General features: G+C 31.4%; 1 protein-coding gene across 17 annotated transcripts in view; it reads right to left on the reverse strand.

Annotated features, from left to right (window-relative positions):
- Nucleotides 1-273: 273 nt before the first annotated feature.
- Nucleotides 274-22,929, reverse strand: part of LOC126840847 (uncharacterized) — a 126,891-nt gene continuing 104,235 nt past the window's right edge. For 4 of the 17 annotated variants that reach the window (XR_007686101.1, XR_007686099.1, XR_007686098.1 and 1 more), the window contains one exon: nucleotides 21,056-21,792. Coding sequence is in view for 10 of the 17 variants with exons in the window: in XM_050576819.1 (XP_050432776.1) it covers nucleotides 637-959; nucleotides 1,116-1,199; nucleotides 1,381-1,407; nucleotides 1,593-1,658; nucleotides 2,134-2,169; nucleotides 2,407-2,436; nucleotides 2,649-2,696; nucleotides 3,241-3,267; nucleotides 4,231-4,257; nucleotides 4,480-4,570 (759 nt within the window). In the remaining 7 variants the exon portion in view is untranslated. Of the gene's footprint in view, nucleotides 960-1,115; nucleotides 1,200-1,380; nucleotides 1,408-1,592; nucleotides 1,659-2,133; nucleotides 2,170-2,406; nucleotides 2,437-2,648; nucleotides 2,697-3,240; nucleotides 3,268-4,230; nucleotides 4,258-4,479; nucleotides 4,594-5,281; nucleotides 5,408-9,038; nucleotides 9,601-9,757; nucleotides 9,842-10,022; nucleotides 10,050-15,484; nucleotides 15,551-16,033; nucleotides 16,070-16,303; nucleotides 16,334-16,531; nucleotides 16,580-17,123; nucleotides 17,151-18,123; nucleotides 18,151-18,383; nucleotides 18,498-19,185; nucleotides 19,312-21,053; nucleotides 21,793-22,929 lie in introns of those variants that run through there. The other 13 variants (XM_050576815.1, XM_050576816.1, XM_050576819.1 and 10 more) reach the window with 12 other exon arrangements.

Genomic DNA, 22,929 nt, shown 5'->3' on the forward strand with positions numbered 1-22,929 from the left:
TAACAGAAGACGAGGGGTCTTCTTCTAGACGATGAGTCAATTCAATAGATGTGCATAGATAAGACAATGATTTTAGCATCATTATCATTTATTTTTTAATTTCTATTAGGTATAACTTTTAAAATGAATAAAAATTAAACATAAGATGTGACTATTACAATTTGAAAAATTTGATTATTTACCTAACTCAATTCCTCGACTTTACAGGAGGCACAAAAAACTGATAATATATTTCGTTAGGAAATCTAATTAGGCGGTTTTGGGTTTTCCATATATTTACCGTATAGCTACCATATAGTTACCATAGTTATTAAACCACACAAAAATGTACCTAATAAAAATATGGATAAAATTAAAATCATAAAGGTATAATTTATTGTTAAAGAAACAGGTTAACACATAGGCACACATGTTTGTACATAAATAAAGGATTACTCTAAAAAAAATGTCATTAATCTAATAAAATGTTAAGACATTTTATTAGATTGAAATTTTTTTTTTACATTGAAATATCGCTATTTTGCTGTGTACTAATTTAAACAAATTAATTATTAACGCTAATAGTTAGATAAGACAATGATTTTAGCTAATGATGCTAAAATCACTGTCTTATCCATGCACATCTATTGAATTGACTCATCGTCTAGAAGAAGACCCCTCGTCTTCTGTTACTTCTTCTGGTATTCCACTGTCCCATTCTATGTATCCCCGCACAGGGTCTTTGAAAAATATCTTATAACGTTTATCATTGCTGTCATAGCGATCTCGATACTTCTCCACTTTGTGTGTAACGTCATGTGTATTTGAATATAATTGCTTTGTTAACTCGGTAGTAGTTATAACACAAATATTATCACCAATACATCCTTGTTTGTTTTGCGCCTCATAGTTTTCATGCTTGATTAACCCGATCAACATACATTTTATTCTTTCGTGATTTTCGCACATTCGCTGGTCTTCTGAAAACCATACAACATATTATTGTAATCGAAAAGAAAAAAAAATCCTTAAATCCTATAAATTGGCGACGAGAAAAAATGATGACAAAATTTAACACTTGCATTGTTCAGATCAATTTAAATGTAGCGTTGAATATTATTAGGAAAACGGCTTACTCAATTTTTCATTGATAATTGACAGGTATGCTAAATTTAAAATATGTCTTCTGTTCCTTACTGCTATGTCATATGTTCCTCTACCTATAAATAACATTGTCTTTGATTTAATTTTTACCTTTAACGTTATATATTATTATCAAATTATATTATAGACAAGAATTTTTAGATTTTTCAATCGACCATTATAAATATAGTTACAATATAGATGTATTCAGATAGTAACAATTAGAAAATATACCAATATGTTATACAGTATACTTACTAGTAAAATCATCAGGTCTCTGGATATCTGAAGTAAAAAAATAATAATTTTAAAACTAAGCATTTAATAAATGTATATAAAAAATATTAATATGTATCTTATTTAAGTAAATTGATATAGTCATATTTTATGTAAAAATCCATTTAAGCATTTATTGCCTGTACAGTCTTGACTACTGTTTTTCTTTTAGATACAATATATTAAAAAGTTACTTAGGAGTTTTAGTAATTCCTCTTCAAAGGATTGTTCTCCTGCGTATGTAGTGATATATACCTGAGCTATAATCAAAACATTATATTCCCATTAAAATGTGTTATTACATTGTAAATGTTCTCGGCCTACCTATGTATTATTACTACAAATTCATTTGTTTAGCTAAAATAAGTAAAACTCATTTGAGCAATAATAAAACCAAATATTTGCATAGGATGCTATGTGATTTTTTTTAATTTACACATTTTACTTGTCCCTTAAAAATCAATGATTATATAATATTTTTATCTTGACTATTAAAAATAAAAAAAAATTGCTCATTTCAATGATAACATTTTAGTTGAAACTATTTTAAGTTAGAACATTTATTTATTTTAAAAAATTTTTACAATTATGATAATTTAAAAGTCTAACTATACTAAATATATGTGTTTTTTGTATAAGCCAAGTAAACTAATTGTTAACTAAACCGTTAAAAGAATTAATATCGAAAAAAAATATATCAATTAAATGTCATTTAGTTATTATTTAAAAAATTACCGTTATCATCCACGTCATGACACAAATAGTCGTTATCTAAAAAATATATTATGTTAAAAGAGGTATTTATTCAAGCCACTTTATCAAAATATTTTTAAATACATCTTTTATTGTAGCAAATGTCGCTTTGATAAAAATTTACCAGTTTACCATTTTATTTGGAAAGCCGGTAAATTTAAAAGAAAAACAATTTACAAAAAATGTAAAACTAACCTCAACTTAATGGGGGAAAAAACGATAACACCTAATGGTATAAAACATAGTATAGTTTACCTGGCGGGTTAAGGAATTTCCCAACTCCCTCTGAAATAAAATAGAAACAATATATATATATATATATATATATATATATAAAGCCAGTATATTTATATGTAAAATAACAGAAACCGAGTAACTGTTATCGGTTTTATTTTATAGTACAACGAACATAATTGGTAACCAATTGAAAATCAACACCTAACATATTCTAAAGACGGTCTTACTAAAAAATAACAATATACAAAATATAATAATACCATATTCGAATTCGTCTACGGCCATTACTATTAGGTTGTATTTTTGTTCTGAAATCAAAAATAAACTATTAATGATATCGTTAAAAAAATAGCTTCAGTGTACTTGAACTACTGGTATATAATAATAATTTTCCAGATCTAAAAACTTAAAAGACTTGCCTCAAGACATTTTATACACAGACATATCATGTTAAATGATGTCAATATATTACACCACAAGTTGAAATACTTGGAAATACTAAGCTGAAGATATTCAGTTGAGATATATTCTTATTTTCAAACTACACCAATTAAGTACTTTTCAAAAAACAATGTTTTTAATTAATTAATACTAAAGAACGTTTTTTTTTATGCATACATTTACCTCATATTAGGTTAGATTACTACTACTTGTAATTGATAATCGTTGTCACATTTCTAACGTAAAAGGCCTAGACATAGTTACCATGATAACCGGTAAATTGACAAGGTAAATAATAGACTGTGCCAATTTTTTAAAAAATGTTTATGATGCCTGTATTTTTTGTAAAATAATTTTTAATTTATTTGGTTTAAGTATTATATACTAATAATTTATTATACAAACACTCACGAATATTTAATCTGGAAATCAAATGGTCTAAAAACAAAACGAATTTTACACCATTAACACATAAAAAAAACAAAATACATTGAGGTCTAAGCTAACATAGTGTAAGATACTGTGAGACATAATGAAATCTCTTTCAAAACTCTTAAATACACAAAACATTTTAGAGTACAAAGGGGGTCGTTAAAAAAAAATATGGTCCAAAATTCAAAATGGCCGACGTTTATGCATATGGTAACCATGTCATGTGTGGTAACCTTGGTTTGTGTGGTATACATCAAAATAAGATAATAAAACTAAAAATAGCTAAGAGCCTTAATTTACAAATTATATTTTACATAAACAACTTTTTGATTAGATTAGAATTTTCGGAGAAAAAGTTTTTCAGCCCAGTCTGCAACCACGAGAGAGCATTTTCATGTCTCGTTGAAGCACCGAATAAATTTAGAGCAGTGGTGGAATTATAGATAATGATATAGTATATTAAGAAGCAGTAACAAGCTAGTATATTAAAACATCAAGTTTCTGGCTAATATTGTAGTGTTTAATATTTGGCATAAAACAGTTCATAGAGAATTTGGGCCTCTAAACTATTTTGAATTTATCAAATTAGTTCTAACTTGAAAGTTGAACGTACAACATATCTCTCATCTCATATACCTTACCCTAATCTCTTACCCTTATCTCTCACCCCTACCCCTATCTACCACCCCTATTTCTCACCCCTATCTCCAACCCTATCTACCACCCCTATTTCTCACCCCTATCTCTAACCCTCTATCTCCAACCCCTATCTCTTACCCCCATCCCCATCACCGTATGGTAACGCTTTTTTCGTTGACATTTTTTCGGTTATGTGTCAGAGCTAAGACATGAAAATGTCAAAATAGATTAGTGTTTTAAAATGGGACACCCTGTATAATGACACAATTGAACAGACAATTGCAACGTTACAAACTGTCCAAATGACTAAAAAAAAAAAAAATCACTCACTGTTTAAGGAAATCTGACGGCGGCATTCTGGAATAAAATGTTTGAAAAATATAAAATTAACACAAGAAAATATATTAATATTATAACTATCGACAAACGTAATATTAAATACGATGAGTTAAATTACATAAAAATGTAAAATATGTAATAATTGCTTGTACAAACTATAATATAATATTATCGTAGAATTGTTCGTTAAATGAATAAAAATGAAAAATTATTCAAAAACAGTCGTTGAAATATGTTTACCTTCTTTTTTTGTTATGCATTTTATCTCGTTTATAACAGTGCAAATAGTTAACACAATCAGACAAAACACTTGTAGCTTGTTGTTAGTCATTTTTTGTTTGTTTTAGTGTAAATCTAAAAAAATAAACAAATTCAATCGATATACGTTTGGTTACATTTATTTTAAACGTATATTTTCAAAAATTTGCAGCAAATATACTTCTTGGAATATTCTATAGAACCTTAATTGATAGACAATCACATAAAAAACAACAACAGTGTCTTCCCGTTTGGGTCAGGAAGCAGGAAGCAAAAAAAGGGGGAACAAAAGTATTGTGTTTGTTTATAAGCTCATTATCTTTTCTTAAATACATATTTTATTTTGATAATATTGTGCGTTTTAATTTTTTCCACTCGGAGGGCACAGGGAAAAAACAGACAAGTCAGTTTTGAAAAAAAGGCGATTTTATTGTTATAAAATTCGTTTCGAAACAAAACGAATCTGAAAATTAAATCATTAGCTAAAATATAATTCTAATTGCAAATAATGATGTCTAACAAGTCAAAGTATACATTCCTATAGTAAGTAGACAAAAAAAAAATTAAAAATCTAAGTTTTAGTCGATAAATTCCCTTATTGTGGCCGCTTTACCCACCTTTCCCTTACTTAAACATATTTTTCTTAGATTAGAAAAAAGTGACCTTTCTTGCTTTTTTTTCCTTGTACCCTTCACTTTATGTAAGGCTTGTGCAAAGTAGGAGTTGAAATATTATGTCTATTATTTTTTTTTTATAGCTTAATCCGTAATTATATTCATATTACCTGTTTTCTCGCTGTGTTGTTGGGTTCGTATACGTTATCGAAATGAACAAAGATGAAAATGTATTGGTGCTGTACCACTTTTTGTACCATCTGTATAAACATGACGTACACTGTAAGCTGCTCATGCTTTGAACAAATAAATAACTTTAAGCATAGTAAAAAATACTTTGCACATTATTACTGGGACATTTTCCCAAAAAGTTTGAGTACAGAAAAATTGAGTAACAATAAAAAAAAAAAACCAGCACAGTGGTGTCGAAAAAAAAAGGTACCACAAAAGTACTTTATTAGGGCCAAAATTCAAAAAAAATTATTCTTACCACCTTACTACCTTCTAGGGGAAAGGGTTTATGATATTTTTTCGGTTCGTCACCGTTTATCGGTAGTTCTATGTTTCAAGAATATTTCATAAACATTTTGAAACTAATTTGAATAATTTAAAAATATGTTAACATTAGGACAATTTAGTAGAAAAATATTATGTACAAAATAGTATAATTCGCTATAATTATTGGGACATCAGATGATTCTATGGCCAAGCAAGAAAATAGTTAAAATATTTAAACACCAAAGACAAAACAAAATACGAAAAAATACTTGTCTCGACAATAACAAGTTCTTCGGAGATCGTAAACGGTTTTTTTTTTTTGAACAGCTATGCTATGGCCCATATACAGTGTGATTTTTTTTATCATGGGCCAGTCAATATTTTGCTGGGTTTAATTAATAATATTGAATTTTTATTTTCACCGTGTTCTTGTATGATGTGATCTCAATTTTCCACAAATTTGTATGTTTCTACACCCCTCCCAAATTTGTTTTTTTTTATAGCAACTTTTGATTTTCAAATGGGGTGTTATGTTTTTTTTTTAAATTATGATTGAGAACTTAAAAACTAAAAAATCGTATATTTCGTACAGGTAAACGTCCGAAAGTAGGAGGTAAGGTGTATGGTACGTTTTGTAGTACCTTTTTCCATTTAACATAAAAAAGTCAAAACAGAATAATAACAAATTCGCTGTTATCACTATTCTGTTATCAGTGATAACTTATCACTTGGTAATTCCAAAAGTGACATGCCCCGGTTGTGGAAAAACATATATTTCTCTAAATGGACATATTTGGCTAAAGCCTCTGGAGCGTGTGCTCAAAAAAGTGTTCAAAGAATTATAGATGGCTTACCTACAGGCACTCAAGGTAATACCCAACGACAGACAATGGATACGACCTCGGTAAATAATGTATTAAACTCAGTTGTTAATGATATCTCCATTAATCGATTAATCCAAGAGACAACACATTTTGAGGCGGAATTTATTAGATTCGTTCAACTACCACCTCAGATCGAGACAGTAGAATTTTTCGACTCTTTAGTTATCTCCCCGGCCCTGTACATCCGGCTGTTGTACTCAGAACCATCCGACAAACTAAATGTGCACCTGCAATTTAGCCATTGCTAAGGTAATGTTGGCACGGGACTATGTCCCATCAAAGTTGCGAACTGGGCGAACCATATTAATTTTTAAAGGTAAAGACACAGAAACAGATTTACAAAACTGGAGACCAATTACTATTTTCAGCGTCATTCGTCGCATAATTGAACGATGTCTTTACCAGGCAATAAGAGAAAGGATCCACTTCAGCCAATTACAGAGAGGATTTATTTCCGGTGTTCATATAAACGCATCCATTGTGGACGGATGTCTTCGTTCAGCCATGGAAAAAAAAGAATGGTATATGTATTGTAACACTTGATTTGTCTAAAGCGTTCGATAGGGTTGGTGATGATCACTTAAGAAATACATTTAACTCTTTGCCGCTACCTACGAATTTAACAAAACTGGTGACATCATTGGCCACGACAAATTCAACAAAGTTGGAAATAAATCAAGTGAAGTCCAACCAAATTAAATTACATTGTGGCGTCGCACGAGGGTCCCCACTATCACCGACTATTTTCAACGCATGTCAAGACCATGCACTCAAACACCTATGGATATGAACTTTCAGCTGAACTTACAAAATTGGTGGCTCTGGCGTTTGCGGACGACACCGTAGTTATCGCAAAAGATGCAAAAAGCGCTTGTGCATTGATTGAATCTTTGAGCACAGAGTTCGGAAAAGTGGGCATGATTATAAACCCAGCAAAATCGGTAACAATCAATGGACGGAGCCGAAATACGCAGTACTACACCAGAAGAAAAATTACGTTATCTAGGAGTTAATAAAATAAAATAATATTCGATCAAAAAGAGTTACTAACCGGTTTAGAAAAAGACTTCCGAAAATTGATTACGACCCCACTTCTACGAGGAGACCAAAAATTTAATATTCTAGACCAATACGTGTACCCTAAGCTCGTGTTTCCCATGCAAACAGCGCCAGTAGATCTTTTGGCACCAGTGTTTCTCGAAAAGGTAAACAAAGTCATGCGTCGAGGGTGTTCGGGAAATTGCTGGATTGTCCGCCGACACCCCCATACCAGTATATTATACCGGACGTAAGCTAAGGGGCCTTGGTATCCTGAGAGTGCAATGGGAAGCTTCACTTCAACGTTTAAACATTTGTCAAACGCTCAGTCGTGTTAACGGTGCTCACTTAAAGGCGGCGAGAGATATCGATGAAGAAATTGACGAATGTCAAAAAAGGATAGGCGGAGTTACAGGTACTAATATACGTGCTATACGCTCGGAATTGACGAAAGCAGAATACAACAATTGGAAAGCGTTGCCTCGACAAGGAAGCGGGGTGGCTTGGTACGAGCATTGCACGTTAACAAACAGTCGGGTCTCAATCAAAGTAGGATTGACCAGTAGTGAATGGACTAACTCAATAAAAATGTCCATGAACACAATGGCCAATAGGGCAACGGGTGGACGAAGTCAACAAATAATTTGAATCAAGACGAGGAAGTAAACGAGGAAAAAAGAAACATCTATTTATCTACCATACCATACCTGCAGCATCAATACGGTATCGATGACTGGGATGCAAAAGGTCTATGGTTTGGTGCTAGGGGCACCGCCTCCAAATTTATATTGGATTTCTTTAAAATTCATATGCTTAGAAAAGAAGACTTAAGAACAATATGTCTAGAAATAATGAAGGATACTTTAAACATAATCCATAGACATCTATATTCTGTGTGATTTTTATTATTTTTTTTTATTTTTTATATTCCATACTTTTATTGTATTTTTATATTCATCCACGTTTATTGCAATATTTATCAAATTATCTTATATGTTTTACACTATAACTATTATGTAATTTTATATGCTTTTAATTTATACTCATAACATAAATGTCCGATATGGTATACTGTGTCACTATAGGCAACCTGGTAGACAGGCAGTCAGCTTTATATTTTAATAAATGTTGTTCTCTCTCTCTCGCTCTCTACAGTTGATTTTATGAAAAAAAATAAAATTACAGAATAAGTTGAATATGCTAAAAGCGTATAAATAACCAAATGGAAACATTAATTTAACGGGTGAGCTATTAAAACCAACGACAAAGAAAAAATAATCTAAACTTGTGATGTACCTACATATCTAATTTTATTTTTAAAAAAGCAGCTATGTACTAAAACTGATAACATATTTCGTTAGGAAATCTAATTAGGCGGTTTTGGGTTTTCCATATAGTTACCGTATAGCTACCATAGTTATTAAACCACACAAAAATGTACCTAATAAAAATATGGATAAAATTAAAATCATAAAGGTATAATTTATTGTTAAAGAAACAGGTTAACACATAGGTACACATTATTGTACATAAATAAAGGATTACTCTAAAAAAAATGTCATTAATCTAATAAAATGTTAAGACATTTTATTAGATTGAAATTTTTTTTTTACATTGAAATATCGCTATTTTGCTGTGTACTAATTTAAACAAATTAATTATTAGCGCTAATAGTTAGATAAGACAATGATTTTAGCTAATGATGCTAAGATCACTGTCTTATCCATGCACATCTATTGAATTGACTCATCGTCTAGAAGAAGACCCCTCGTCTTCTGTTACTTCTTCTGGTATTCCACTGTCCCATTCTATGTATCCCCGCACAGGGTCTTTGAAAAATATCTTAAAACGTTTATCATTGCTGTCATAGTGATCTCGATACTTCTCCATTTTTTGTGTAACGTCATGCATATCTGAATACCATTGCTTTGATAACTCGGTAGTAGTTATAACGCAAATATTATCACCAATACATCCTTGTTTGTTTTTCGACTGATATTTTTTATGACTGATTAACCCGATCAACATACATTTTATTCTTTCGTGATTTTCGCACATTCGCTGGTCTTCTGAAAACCATACAATATATTATTGTAATCGAAAAGAAAAAACAAATCCTTAAATCCTATAAATTGACGACGAGAAATAATTATGACAAAATTTAACACTTGCATTGTTCTGATCAATTTAAATGTAGCGTTGAATATTATTAGGAAAACGGCTTACTCAATTTTTCATTGATAATTGACAGGTATGCTAAATTTAAAATATGTCTTCTGTTCCTTACTGCTGTGTCATATGTTCCTCTACCTATAAATAACATTGTCTTTGATTTAATTTTTACCTTTAACGTTATATACTATTATCAAATTATATTATAGACAAGAATTTTCAGATTCTTCAATCGACCATTATAAATATAGTTACAATATGGATGTATTCGGATAGTAAAAATTAGAAAATATACCAATATGTTATACAGTATACTTACTAGTAAAATCATCAGGTCTCTGGATATCTGAAGTAAAAAAATAATAATTTTAAAACTAAGCATTTAATAAATGTATATAAAGAGTTCGTGTTCAATAGCCGACCGTGCAACACGTGTTCTTATCGCACTATACGTTTTATAGCTTTTCGGTAGCACAGAAAACACGTCGACATTCGGAACCAGCCGATAATCTCTTCACCAAATATCATGAACAATAATAGTATAAACTTCGCATCTGCTGTTGCCATGGAAAAGACTCCTAGCCGCGAACAAGCCTTCGTCTTCAACACAATTGATGGTATACCACAAAAAAACTATATTCTAGCAATAGGAAAAATTGTCCCTCCAAAAAACATAACGTTCATTTCTAGAATATCGAATAACCGTTTTTGCATCTTTCTATCCAGTAAACAAATACTCGATAATCTATTGCAAACAACCCAATCAATCAATATTAACGATCAAATTATACCAATACGCAGATTGCTAAACCCAGCCAAAAGATACATCATATCAAATGTATGCCCATCGATTCCCAATCAAGCAATTACAAACGCCCTTAAAAATTTAGACATAGTACCCATATCACAAATCAACCACCTCAAAGCGGGAATCAATATAGAAGGCTTCGAACACATAATGAGTTTCCGAAGACAATTATTCATAAAACACGAAGACATCCCCAAACTTCCGGACTCACTAGTAATTACACTAAACGAATCACAGTTCAGAATCTTTTTCACTGACGACAAAATAACCTGTTTTTTATGCAAAGGCAGCGGACACACTTCAAACAATTGTAAAAATATTGATGACGAATCGGAAAAAAAAACACCTTCCAGCCCAAACAAATTAAACAAGCCCGACGATATCATTGTAGACCACACCGAATCAATTGAAAATATACGCCCTCCTACAAGTCCAACTCTTGATATACTACTTGACCATACAAAAATGGATTGGAACAAAGATACCGATGAAACAAAATTTTTTCCTCTAACCCAAAATTCTTTCGAGGAAGCTCTATCCCGCACACCAAATGAACCTCACTCTGAAAAACAAAACGAAACCACATCTAACCCCACAACCCAAGACCAAATCAAAAGGCCCTTATCGGATACAACATCCCAAAAATCCCTCTCCTCCCCAAAATCAACTCAACAGCCAACAAAAAAAAAACCAAAAATTCTCTCACGTTCTAATTCATCTAACCAATTAGATGATAAAAATTTAGACAGCGCTCTCAAACCAACAGAACCATTCTTCAATAGTAATGAAAACAACTGTTCAATCACTTATTTACAATTTAAATACATAATGGATAATTTTAATAACAAACAAATTAATATCCATTCGTTATGCGATGACACTAACACAAATATACCCTCTATTATGGAAACAATAGAAAAAATCCGACCATACATTAACGAACGCTCTATGAAAACCAAATTAACTAAATTATCCAACCTACTATTTCAAATTCAACCCCCCCTAGAAAACAATGAAACATTTTAATATCAAATCAGTTCAAGAACCAGCAAAAATACAAAAACATCACTCATGAAAACCAAAATATTACAATGGAACACCAACGGGTTCTACAGTAGACTCGATGAACTCCAAATATTAATCAAAGAACACTGCCCTTCAGTAGTATGCATACAAGAAACCAATTTCAATGATAGTAGTAACCCCACTTTCACACACTTTGATATATATAAACGTAACCGTTTCTCCTGCGCTAGAGCTAGTGGAGGAGTTGCAACAATGATTAATCATAACTTTCCGAGCATAGAACTTCCATTATACACCGACCTCGAAGCGATAGCAGTCACAGTTACGCTTCCCCACACAAAATTAACTGTATGCAACATATATATACCCAACCAAAGAGATTTCTCTCTATCAGACATCGAAAAAATAATACAACAACTGCCCTACCCATTCATCTTAGTTGGTGACTTCAACAGTCATAGCGAAACCTGGGGATCACACAAAACAGACCACAGAGGGAAAATCATTGAAGAATTACTGACGCAGGATAACTTGATACTCCTCAATAACGGAGAACCAACCAGAATCAATCCCTCTAACGGACGCCCTTCCTCCATCGATCTTTCCATAGCTAACTTATCCCTCTCTCACAAATTGGAATGGTGTACCCTGCCATACACACACAACAGCAGCGACCATATACTGATACAAATCTCCATCAACCTTCCCCTTGACGACACTCATCTGGTCTACTCATCTCGTTGGTCAATCAAGAAAGCCAATTGGAATCTCTTCACCTCCCTAATAGAAATAAAAACCTCCAGTCTCTCCTCCCCCTCACCAGAAAACACGGAAGCAGTAGTAAGGGAATTCACCGACATGATCACAGAAACAGCCAAATTAACAATAGGAACCTCAAAGAACAGCTCTCCTAGACCTCGGGTCCCCTGGTGGAACGACGAAATTAAAACATCCATTCAAAACAAAAACAAAGCCCTCAAAAAATTCCAAACATCCCTCGCTCAAGAAGACTTTATTAATTTAAAAAGAGCCAGAGCACAAACCAGATATATAGTAAAGCGCAGCAAAGCCTCATCGTGGAAAGAATATGTATCCAGCATAAACAACCAAACGGACTCCTCAATAGTATGGAAAAAAATCAAATCCATCAAAGGAACCAACAGGAACACCATCCATTTTCTCAAGGACTCCAACCTCACAACCTCTCACAAAGAAGTAGCCAATACCCTAGGGCAAATGTTTCAAGACAACTCTAGTAATTTCAACTACGATCAGGAGTTCCTCTCTAATGCACATAAATTCAATAACCCCACTAATACCGTGGATCCGCTTGATAGTGTACAAACCCATCTGAACTCCCCTTTACTCATAACAGAACTTGAAAATGCACTCCGTAACTGCAAAAGCAAAAGCCCGGGTCCTGATGGAATCCCATACCTATTTATTCAAAATTTGCCAAAAAACGCTAGAATATACTTACTATCAATATACAACTCTATATGGACTAACAAAACATTCCCCGACTCTTGGAGGCATGGTTATGTCATTCCTATCCTTAAGCCTGACAAAAATAAATTCCTTCCCGACAGCTACCGCCCTATTTGTCTTCTCAACACTATATGCAAACTACTTGAGAAGATAATCAACAATCGCCTTACGTGGTTTTTGGAAAAATCCACATACTTCACCCCAGAACAAAACGGTTTCAGAAGCAATAGAAGCACCACTAAAAACCTCTTAAACATTAAAAACAATATTCAAACGGCCCTACAGAATAATCAAAAATTAGGAATCATCAGTTTTGACATCGCCAAGGCATACGACACAGCTTGGAGGCACAGAATCATTTACAAGCTTAACCAAATTTTGTCCAAAGTAAACATGTTAGAATTCATAAACAACTTCCTCTGCAACCGTACCTTTCAGGTGAAAACACCCCACTCTCTGTCAGACTCCTTCACGCAGGAGAACGGTGTACCCCAAGGGTCCACTATTTCAGTAACGTTATTCCTAATCGCCATCAATGACATATCCGCAGGAGTCCGCCACCCTAACTCTCCTTTGCTATACGCAGACGACTTTACTATCGCATGCCGTAGCTCCAGTAGTACCACTATACAACAACTTCTGCAAGACTCAACTAATGAACTCATATCATGGTCTAAAATGTCCGGCTTCCGTTTCGCTCCGAACAAAACAAGTCTTATACTAATCAACCAAAGAAAGAAAAAAGAAACCATTTCAGTAAACATTGGCTCCCACTCTATCATGAACAAAACCCAAGTAAAAATTCTCGGAGTGATTATAGACTCTAAAGCCTCATGGCTACCTTATATTCGACACCTCAAAAAATCTTGTATCCCTAGAATCAACATAATCAAAACACTCTCTCACACCTCCTGGGGAGCTAATACCGGTACCCTACTTAAAATTCATAAGACTCTTATCCTTTCCAAAATTGACTACGGAGCCCCCCTTTTTTCAACATCCAAATCATCCCACATCAAAATATTAGATCCAGTACACAACACCGGGATTCGTCTATCCATTGGCGCTTTCCGATCAAGCCCCTTCAGCAGCATCCTCGGCATAGCGGGCATTCCCCCCTTGGACATGAGATGGTCAGAACAAACATGCAAAATTGCTGCAAGAATGGCAAGAGACCCCTCCGGCCTCCACCACTCGCCGAATCACACATTTGACCATGTATACAAAAAGTACGAACTAGAAAAAATAATAACAACTGAAATCAGTATATCCCCGCCTTGGCTCATCTCAATGAATATTAACCTGGGCCTACACCAACTCCCCAAGAAATCCACCTGCCCTAATCACTTCAAAAACCTTCTCAAGGAAATTTTGTCCTCCACACCTCAGCATTCACTTATTTATACGGATGCCTCTGTCACAGAAAACCAAGCTGGGATGGCTATTGTCCACGGAAACACACAAATCCAATGGACATTATCCAACAAATGCTCCATCTACACTGCAGAAGCCATGGCTATCCTCAAAGCAATTGAGTTTGCTATAAACAACATAGAAGTTAACCAGGCCATAATTCTTAGTGATTCCCTCTCTAGCCTCATCAGCATCCAGAACCAATGGAAACCCACCGACATCGCAAGAAAAATACAGAACACACATATCAGGGCCACTCTTGCTGGTAAACACATATCCTACATGTGGATACCAGGACACTGCAACATAAAAGGCAACGAGCGCGCTGACATGGCCGCGAAACTGGCCCATTCATCCAATGACTCCCTCTCAGCTCTGGACTTCTCATACCAAGACGTAAAAAGAATCATTACCAAAAACATACATGACCAATGGGAAAACAAATGGGTTAAATTAACATCAAAACTACACGAAATCAAACGAACCACCTTCCCTTGGCCTTTCCCTGAGAACATCACGAGAAAACAGGAGACTTCCATTACTCGCCTCAGGATCGGTCACACACACATTACTCATCAACACCTCATGAAGAGAGAAGAACCTCCCGTATGCACCTGCTGTGGCACCCCCCTAACTGTCAAACACATCCTCACTGAATGTCGGAGCTATGACCAGGACAGGAGAAACGCAGACCTGCCAGACCAGCTTTCCGAGTCATTGAATCCAGATCCACACAACGTCAATAGCATCATAGATTTCATATACAATTCCAAGCTCATCAACAAAATTTAAAATATAACTGTTTCTTTCATATATAATGCATAAGATTGTTATTTAATTATGTAAAATAATGACAGTCCAATGACCACAGCTGTCGCAGACTATATTTAATAAAAAAAAAAAAAAATGTATATGAAAAATATTAATATGTATCTTATTTAAGTAAATTGTTATAGTCATATTTTATTTATAAATCCATTTAAGCATTTATGGCCTGTACAGTCTTGACTACTGTTTTTCTTTTAGATACAATATTAAAAAGTTACTTAGGATTTTTAGTAATTCCTCTTCAAAGGATTGTTCTTCTGCGTATGTAGTGATATATACCTCACCTGTAATCAAAACATTTTATTCCCATTAAAATGTGTTATTACATTGTAAAATTTCTCGGCCTACTTATGTATTATTACTACAAATTCATTTGTTTAGCTAAAATAAGTAAAACTCATTTGAGCAATAATAAAACCAAATATTTGCATAGGATGCTATGTGATTTTTTTTAATTTACACATTTTACTTGTCCCTTAAAAATCAATGATTATATAATATTTTTATCTTGACTATTAAAAATAAAAAAAAATTGCTCATTTCAATGATAACATTTTAGTTGAAACTATTTTAAGTTAGAACATTTATTTATTTTAAAAAATTTTCTCAATTATGATAATTTAAAAGTCTAACTATACTAAATATATGTGTTTTTTGTATAAGCAAAGTAAACTAATTGTTAACTAACTGAAAACCGTTAAAAGAACTAATATAAAAAAAAAATATATCACAAATAAATGTCATTTAGTTATTATTTAAAAAAATACCGTTTTCATCCACGTCATGACACAAATAGTCGTTATCTAAAAAATATATTATGTTAAAAGAGGTATTTATTCAAGCCACTTGATCAAAATATTTTAAAATACATATTTTATTGTAGCAAATGTCGCTTTGATAAAAATTTACCAGTTTACCATTTTATTTGGAAAACCGATAAATTAAAAGAAAAACAATTAACATATGTAAAACTAACCTCAACTTAATGGGGGAAAAAAACGATAACACCTAATGGTAAAAAGCATATTATAGTTTACCTGGCGGGTTAAGGAATTTCCCAACTCCCTCTGAAATAAAATAGAAACAAAATATATATATATATAAAGCCAGTATATTTATATGTAAAATAACAGAAGCCGAGCAACTGTTATCGGTTTTATTTTATAGTACAACGAACATAATTGGTAACCAATTGAAAATCAACACCTAACATATTCTAAAGACGGTCTTACTAAAAAATAACAATATACAAAATATAATAATACCATATTCGAAATTGTTTACGACCATTACTATTAGGTTGTATTTTTGTTCTGAAATCAAAAATAAACTATTAATGATATCGTTAAAAAAATAGCTTCAGTGTACTTGAACTACTGGTATATAATAATAATTTTCCAGATCTAAAAACTTAAAAGACTTGCCTCAAGACTTTTTATACACACACATATTATGTTAAATTATGTCAATATATTACACCACAAGTTGAAATACTTGGAAATACTAAGCTGAAGATATTCAGTTGAGATATATTCTTATTTTTAAACTACATCAATTAAGTACTTGTCAAATAACAATGTTTTTAATTAATTAATCCTAAAAAACCTTTTTTTTTATGCATACATTTACCTCATATTAGGTTAGATTACTACTACTTGTAATTGATAATCGTTGTCACATTTCTAACGCAAAAGGCCTAGACATAGTTACCATGATAACCGGTAAATTGACAAGGTAAATAATAGACTGTGCCAATTTTTTAAAAAATGTTTATGATGCCTGTATTTTTTGTAAAATAATTTTTAATTTATTTGGTTTAAGTATTATATACTAATAATTTATTATACAAACACTCACGAATATTTAATCTGGAAATCAAATGGTCTAAAAACAAAACGAATTTTACACAATTAACACATAAAAAAAACAAAATACATTGAGGTCTAAGCTAACATAGTGTAAAATACTGTGAGACATAATGAAATCTCTTCAAAACTCTTAAATACACAAAACATTTTAGAGTACAAAGGGGGTCGTTAAAAAAAAATATGGTCCAAAATTCAAAATGGCCGACGTTTATGCATATGGTAACCATGTCATGTGTGGTAACCTTGGTTTGTGTGGTATACTTCAAAATAAGATAATAAAACTAAAAATAGCTAAGAGCCTTAATTTACAAATTATAGGTTTTACGACTCTCTAATAAACAACTTTTTGATTAGATTAGAATTTTCGGAGAAAAAGTTTTTCAGCCCAGTCTGCAACCACGAAAGAGCATTTTCATGTCTCGTTGAAGCACCGAATAAATTTAGAGTAGTGGTGGAATTATAGATAATGATATAGTATATTAAGAAGCAGTAACAAGCTAGTATATTAAAACATCAAGTTTCTGGCTAATATTGTAGTGTTTAATATTTGGCATAAAACAGTTCATAGAGAATTTGGGCCTCTAAACTATTTTGAATTTATCAAATTAGTTCTAACTTGAAAATTGAACGTACAACATATCTCTTATATCCTATATCTTACCCTAATCTCTTACCCTTATCTCTCACCCCTACCCCTATCTACCACCCCTATTTCTCACCCCTATCTCCAACCCTATCTACCACCCCTATTTCTCACCCCTATCTCTAACCCTCTATCTCCAACCCCTATCTCTTACCCCCATCCCCATCACCGTGTGGTAACGCTTTTTTCGTGGACATTTTTTCGGTTATGTGTCAGAGCTAAGACATGAAAATGTCAAAATAGATTAGTGTTTTAAAATGGGACACCCTGTATAATGACACAATTGAACAGACAATTGCAACGTTACAAACTGTCCAAATGACTAAAAAAAAAAAAAATCACTCACTGTTTAAGGAAATCTGACGGCGGCATTCTGGAATAATTGGAATATCATAAGTTTGAAAAATATAAAATTAACACAAGAAAATATATTAATATTATAACTATCGACAAACGTAATATTAAATACGATGAGTTAAATTACATAAAAATGTAAAATATGTAATAATTGCTTGTACAAACTATAATATAATATTATCGTAGAATTGTTCGTTAAATGAATAAAAATGAAAAATTATTCAAAAACAGTCGTTGAAATATGTTTACCTTCTTTTTTTGTTATGCATTTTATCTCGTTTATAACAGTGCAAATAGTTAACACAATCAGACAAAACACTTGTAGCTTGTTGTTAGTCATTTTTTGTTTGTTTTAGTGTAAATCTAAAAAAATAAACAAATCCATTCGATATACGTTGGGTTACATTTATCTTAAACGTATATTTTCAAAAAATTGCAGCAAATATACTTCTTGGAATATTCTATAGAACCTTAATTGATAGACAATCACATAAAAAACAACAGTAGTGTCTTCCCGTTTGGGCCAGGACGCAGGAAGCAAAAAAAGGGGGAACAAAAGTAGTGTGTTTGTTTATAAGCTCATTATATTTTCTTAAATACATATTTTATTTTGATAATATTGTGCGTTTTAATTTTTTCCACTCGAAGGGCACAGGGAAAAAACAGACAAGTCAGTTTTGAAAAAAAGGTGATTTTATTGTTATAAAATTCGTTTCGAAACAAAACGAATCTGAAAATTAAGTCATTAGCTAAAATATAATTCTAATTGCAAATAATGATGTCTAACAAGTCAAAGTATACATTCCTATAGTAAGTAGACAAAAAAAAAATTAAAAATCTAAGTTTTAGTCGATAAATTCCCGTATTGTGGCCGCTTTACCCACCTTTCCCCTACTTAAACATATTTTTCTTAGATTAGAAAAAAGTGACCTTTCTTGCTTTTTTTTCCCTGTACCCTTCACTTTATGTAAGGCTTGTGCAAAGTAGGAGTTGAAATATTATGTCTATTATTTTTTTTTTATAGCTTAATCCGTAATTATATTCATATTACCTGTTTTCTCGCTGTGTTGTTGGGTTCGTATACGTTATCGAAATGAACAAAGATGAAAATGTATTGGTGCTGTACCACTTTTTGTACCATCTGTATAAACATGACGTACACTGTAAGCTGCTCATGCTTTGAACAAATAAATAACTTTAAGCACAGTAAAAAATACTTTGCATATTATTACTGGGACATTTTCCCAAAAAGTTTGAGAACAGAAAAATTGAGTAACAATAAAAAAAAAAAACCAGCACAGTGGTGTCGAAAAAAAAGGTACCACAAAAGTACTTTATTAGGGCCAAAATTCAAAAAAAATTATCCTTACCACCTGACTACCTTCTAGAGGAAAGGGTTTATGATATTTTTTCGGTTCGTCACCGTTTATCGGTAGTTCTATGTTTCAAGAATATTTCATAAACATTTTGAAACTAATTTGAATAATTTAAAAATATGTTAACATTAGGACAATTTAGTAGAACAATATTATGGCGCTATAATTATATTGGAACATCAGATGATTCTATGGCCAAGCAAGAAACTAGTTTAAATATTTAAACACCAAAGACAAAACAAAATACGAAAAAATACTTGTCTCGACAATAACAAGTTCTTCGGAGATCGTTTTTTTTTTTGAACAGCTATGCTATGGCCCATATACAGTGTGATTTTTTTATCATGGGCTGGGTTTAATTTATAATATTGAATTTTTTTTTCCACCGTGTTCTTATATGATGTGATCTCAATTTTCCACAATTTTGTATGTTTCTACCCCCCTCCCAAATGTGTTTTTTTGATAGCAACTTATGATTTTCAAATGGGATGATAATATGTTTTTTTTTTTTTTAATTATGGTCGAAAATAATAATTCCGCAAAATATTTAGGTCGAAAATAATGTTATCGAACGTATTTTAGCTGACACTTATTATTTGAACAGAATCTTATAAAATATAAATTATAATAGTATGAAAAAATAGTTTTACGCGTGCCGTGTGACCGCGTTGTGTTTACTGTCTACACTATTTTTATAACATCTGTGATAAGTTCCATTTGTTATTGCTACCAATGCTTAATTGTTTGTATTTGTTTATACTTAGCTACGCAATAGTAAATTCAAACAGGGGCAAACCCTATGGTAGACCGGCGCCTTGCCGATGCTGAATAAAATGTTTATATATTATTAAGCAGTAGTTTTTTGGGGTCTAAAATAACCGGTATGGTTCTTTTGGATCTAGATATGATACAAACTCATCAGACTTATCACTATAGTACAGCTAGTATATAAAATAGATCACTTCAGTTTTTTGTGTATATGAGGGCAGATACGAGGGGTAGGCTGGAGTCTAAGATATTTTTTTCTAATTATCATTATAATTTATTCAGTATAAAAAATATAAATGCTAAAACAACAAAAAAATTCAAATGTATTTAATTTATATTACATTTTAACTACAAGTTATTTTAATATTAAAGTTAGAAACAATTGTACATTATTAAAGAAAAATACTAAATTGATCATAAATCAAGTCGATAAAAAATGTTTACTAAATTATTTCCACTTGGCTTATAGTTTTTTAATTTTGAACACAGTTGGAAAAATAACAAAATGTAGGTAGAACATTACAAATAATTATGGTATAAATGTACTTTAGTTCTAAGTCAATAAAAAGTAAAAACCTTTATCAAATACTTTTTAGTTTTTTATATAATATATACATGGATCTTTCATTCCGATACTCATGAAAATGCACACAAATTAACAATGTTTAATAACTTCATTTTTTTTTTTTATATTTAAAATATATTTGTAATTTAATTGGAATACATGAAAGCAAGTTACATTATACATTATTTTTTTACCTATGTATTATATTAATAAATAGGTATCAATAATATAAAAATGTATAGTCATTTATAACAATAGAGCAAAAGTATTTACAAACATAATAATTATTAATAATAGCGTGAGTTAACAATAAATACTGTTGAGTAAATTGAAATGTTTACAATTAACATAGTAACAGTGTTTACTGTTCAATATGGGTTTTAATAAAAATATAATATTTCCTACAAAGTTACTCTGTTTTTATTTTTATTAATATACAATATGAAAATTACATTTTTTGCTATTACTCCGTTATAATACGCGGTGTCGGCCGCACAACACACACAAATAATAGTCGTGCATTTTACATAAATATATAATATGTTATAATTTAAAATTATTTGGCATAAAAAAAAAATAATAATTTTATTAAAATTTCCCACAAATTGTTTGTATTACTATTTAAATAAAACATTATTTTTACTTTTTACCTAAATTAGTTGACGATTTCAGAATTTGGCTGTCAATAGTATAAATTAGTTTTACCACATCTTATATATGAATTCTGTAGTTAAAGAATTACAGGTAGGAGTTTATGAGCTTTGTCTTCAATCTTGTCTTTTGGAAGATATATTATTAACAAAATTTGGTACCTAAAGGATATATTAGAGCTACGAAAACGAAACATATGACACGTCTTGTAGTGTCAAGTAGTAGTTTCAAGTTTCCACACTAATCAATATATACATTATAAGTAAGTCCAATGTGAACCGGATTGCCGGATAAAGACCTGTGAAGAGAAAACAAATTGTTGTACGGCCCCTTTTGCGTGGGATATTAGGTAGATAATAAGAATATGGCATAATATAAAATTACTGTAAACTAGATTAAACAATTCTATTATATTAATAAAAATGATTAAACTAGGGTCGTAATCGTATAAATGTCATGCCTAATAAATATATAATGCAAACTTACTTACTGGATTTAAAAAAAAAAAGGAAAACTATAACTAAATAGTATCATACAAATTATTTATATTTAACCCTTCGGTAGTCACCATGGGGTATTTTAATACCCCAGACAAATTAAATACGTTATATTTTTTTGAGGTTAAAACCTCAATTGTACCTCAAACGCTGTGGTATCCTAAGTGATAAGAGTATTAATATGATAGTGTGATTTTTATCATTAACAGTGTAGAACCAAATGATAAACAGCCATTCAAAGTGGAGTCTGGAAATATTTTACCCCATGTGACTATAATTGTTTTATAGTTAGGTAATACATTTTATACGGTGGGGTATTAGATTACCCCGGGTGACTAAAATTGTTAAAATCAATTAGGTGACACTACCGAAGGGATAATAAATAATTAATAACGAATTATCAAAAATAGTATTCAATACCAAATAATGTATTTAAATGTCGGTATTAAAATACCTTGCAAGACTGAATGCTATTTATAATCTATTAGTAGGTTTTTAAAATAATCATTATTCACTTAATATTTTACAGAAATTAGTTTATATATAAGCTACTCTGGATATATATTTTTATTAAATAAACCAAACTAAACAATATCAATTTGTTCAGTAATAGTTATTCAAATGATTAAAAAATATGATTTAATTTTTGGTCAATATAAATTTGCAAATTTACATAAAATTCATATCATCTATAAAATCATTAATCCGCGGGATCATATGTAAATATATTCAGATTATTTTATTATATATGTGTCTAACATCGTAATAATTTAAACCGGACTAGTAGTATTGACTTTAAAAAAAATGACTTCCTTAACGATACAAAAAAAAAAAAAAACCAGTACAGTGGGGTCGGGGCATAGTGGAGACGGGGAGGTCACAGGTTTACAGGAATTTTTAAATCTGAAAGTGATAAAATCACTTTCGAAAAACCGCTT

The sequence above is a fragment of the Adelges cooleyi genome, unplaced genomic scaffold (genome assembly GCF_023614345.1).
Source record: "Adelges cooleyi isolate 19-005CV unplaced genomic scaffold, UGA_ACOO_1.1 ACOO_flye_CR_arks_rails_tigmint_CR_PRNA_376, whole genome shotgun sequence".
NCBI classification, from domain to species: Eukaryota; Metazoa; Arthropoda; class Insecta; order Hemiptera; family Adelgidae; genus Adelges; species Adelges cooleyi.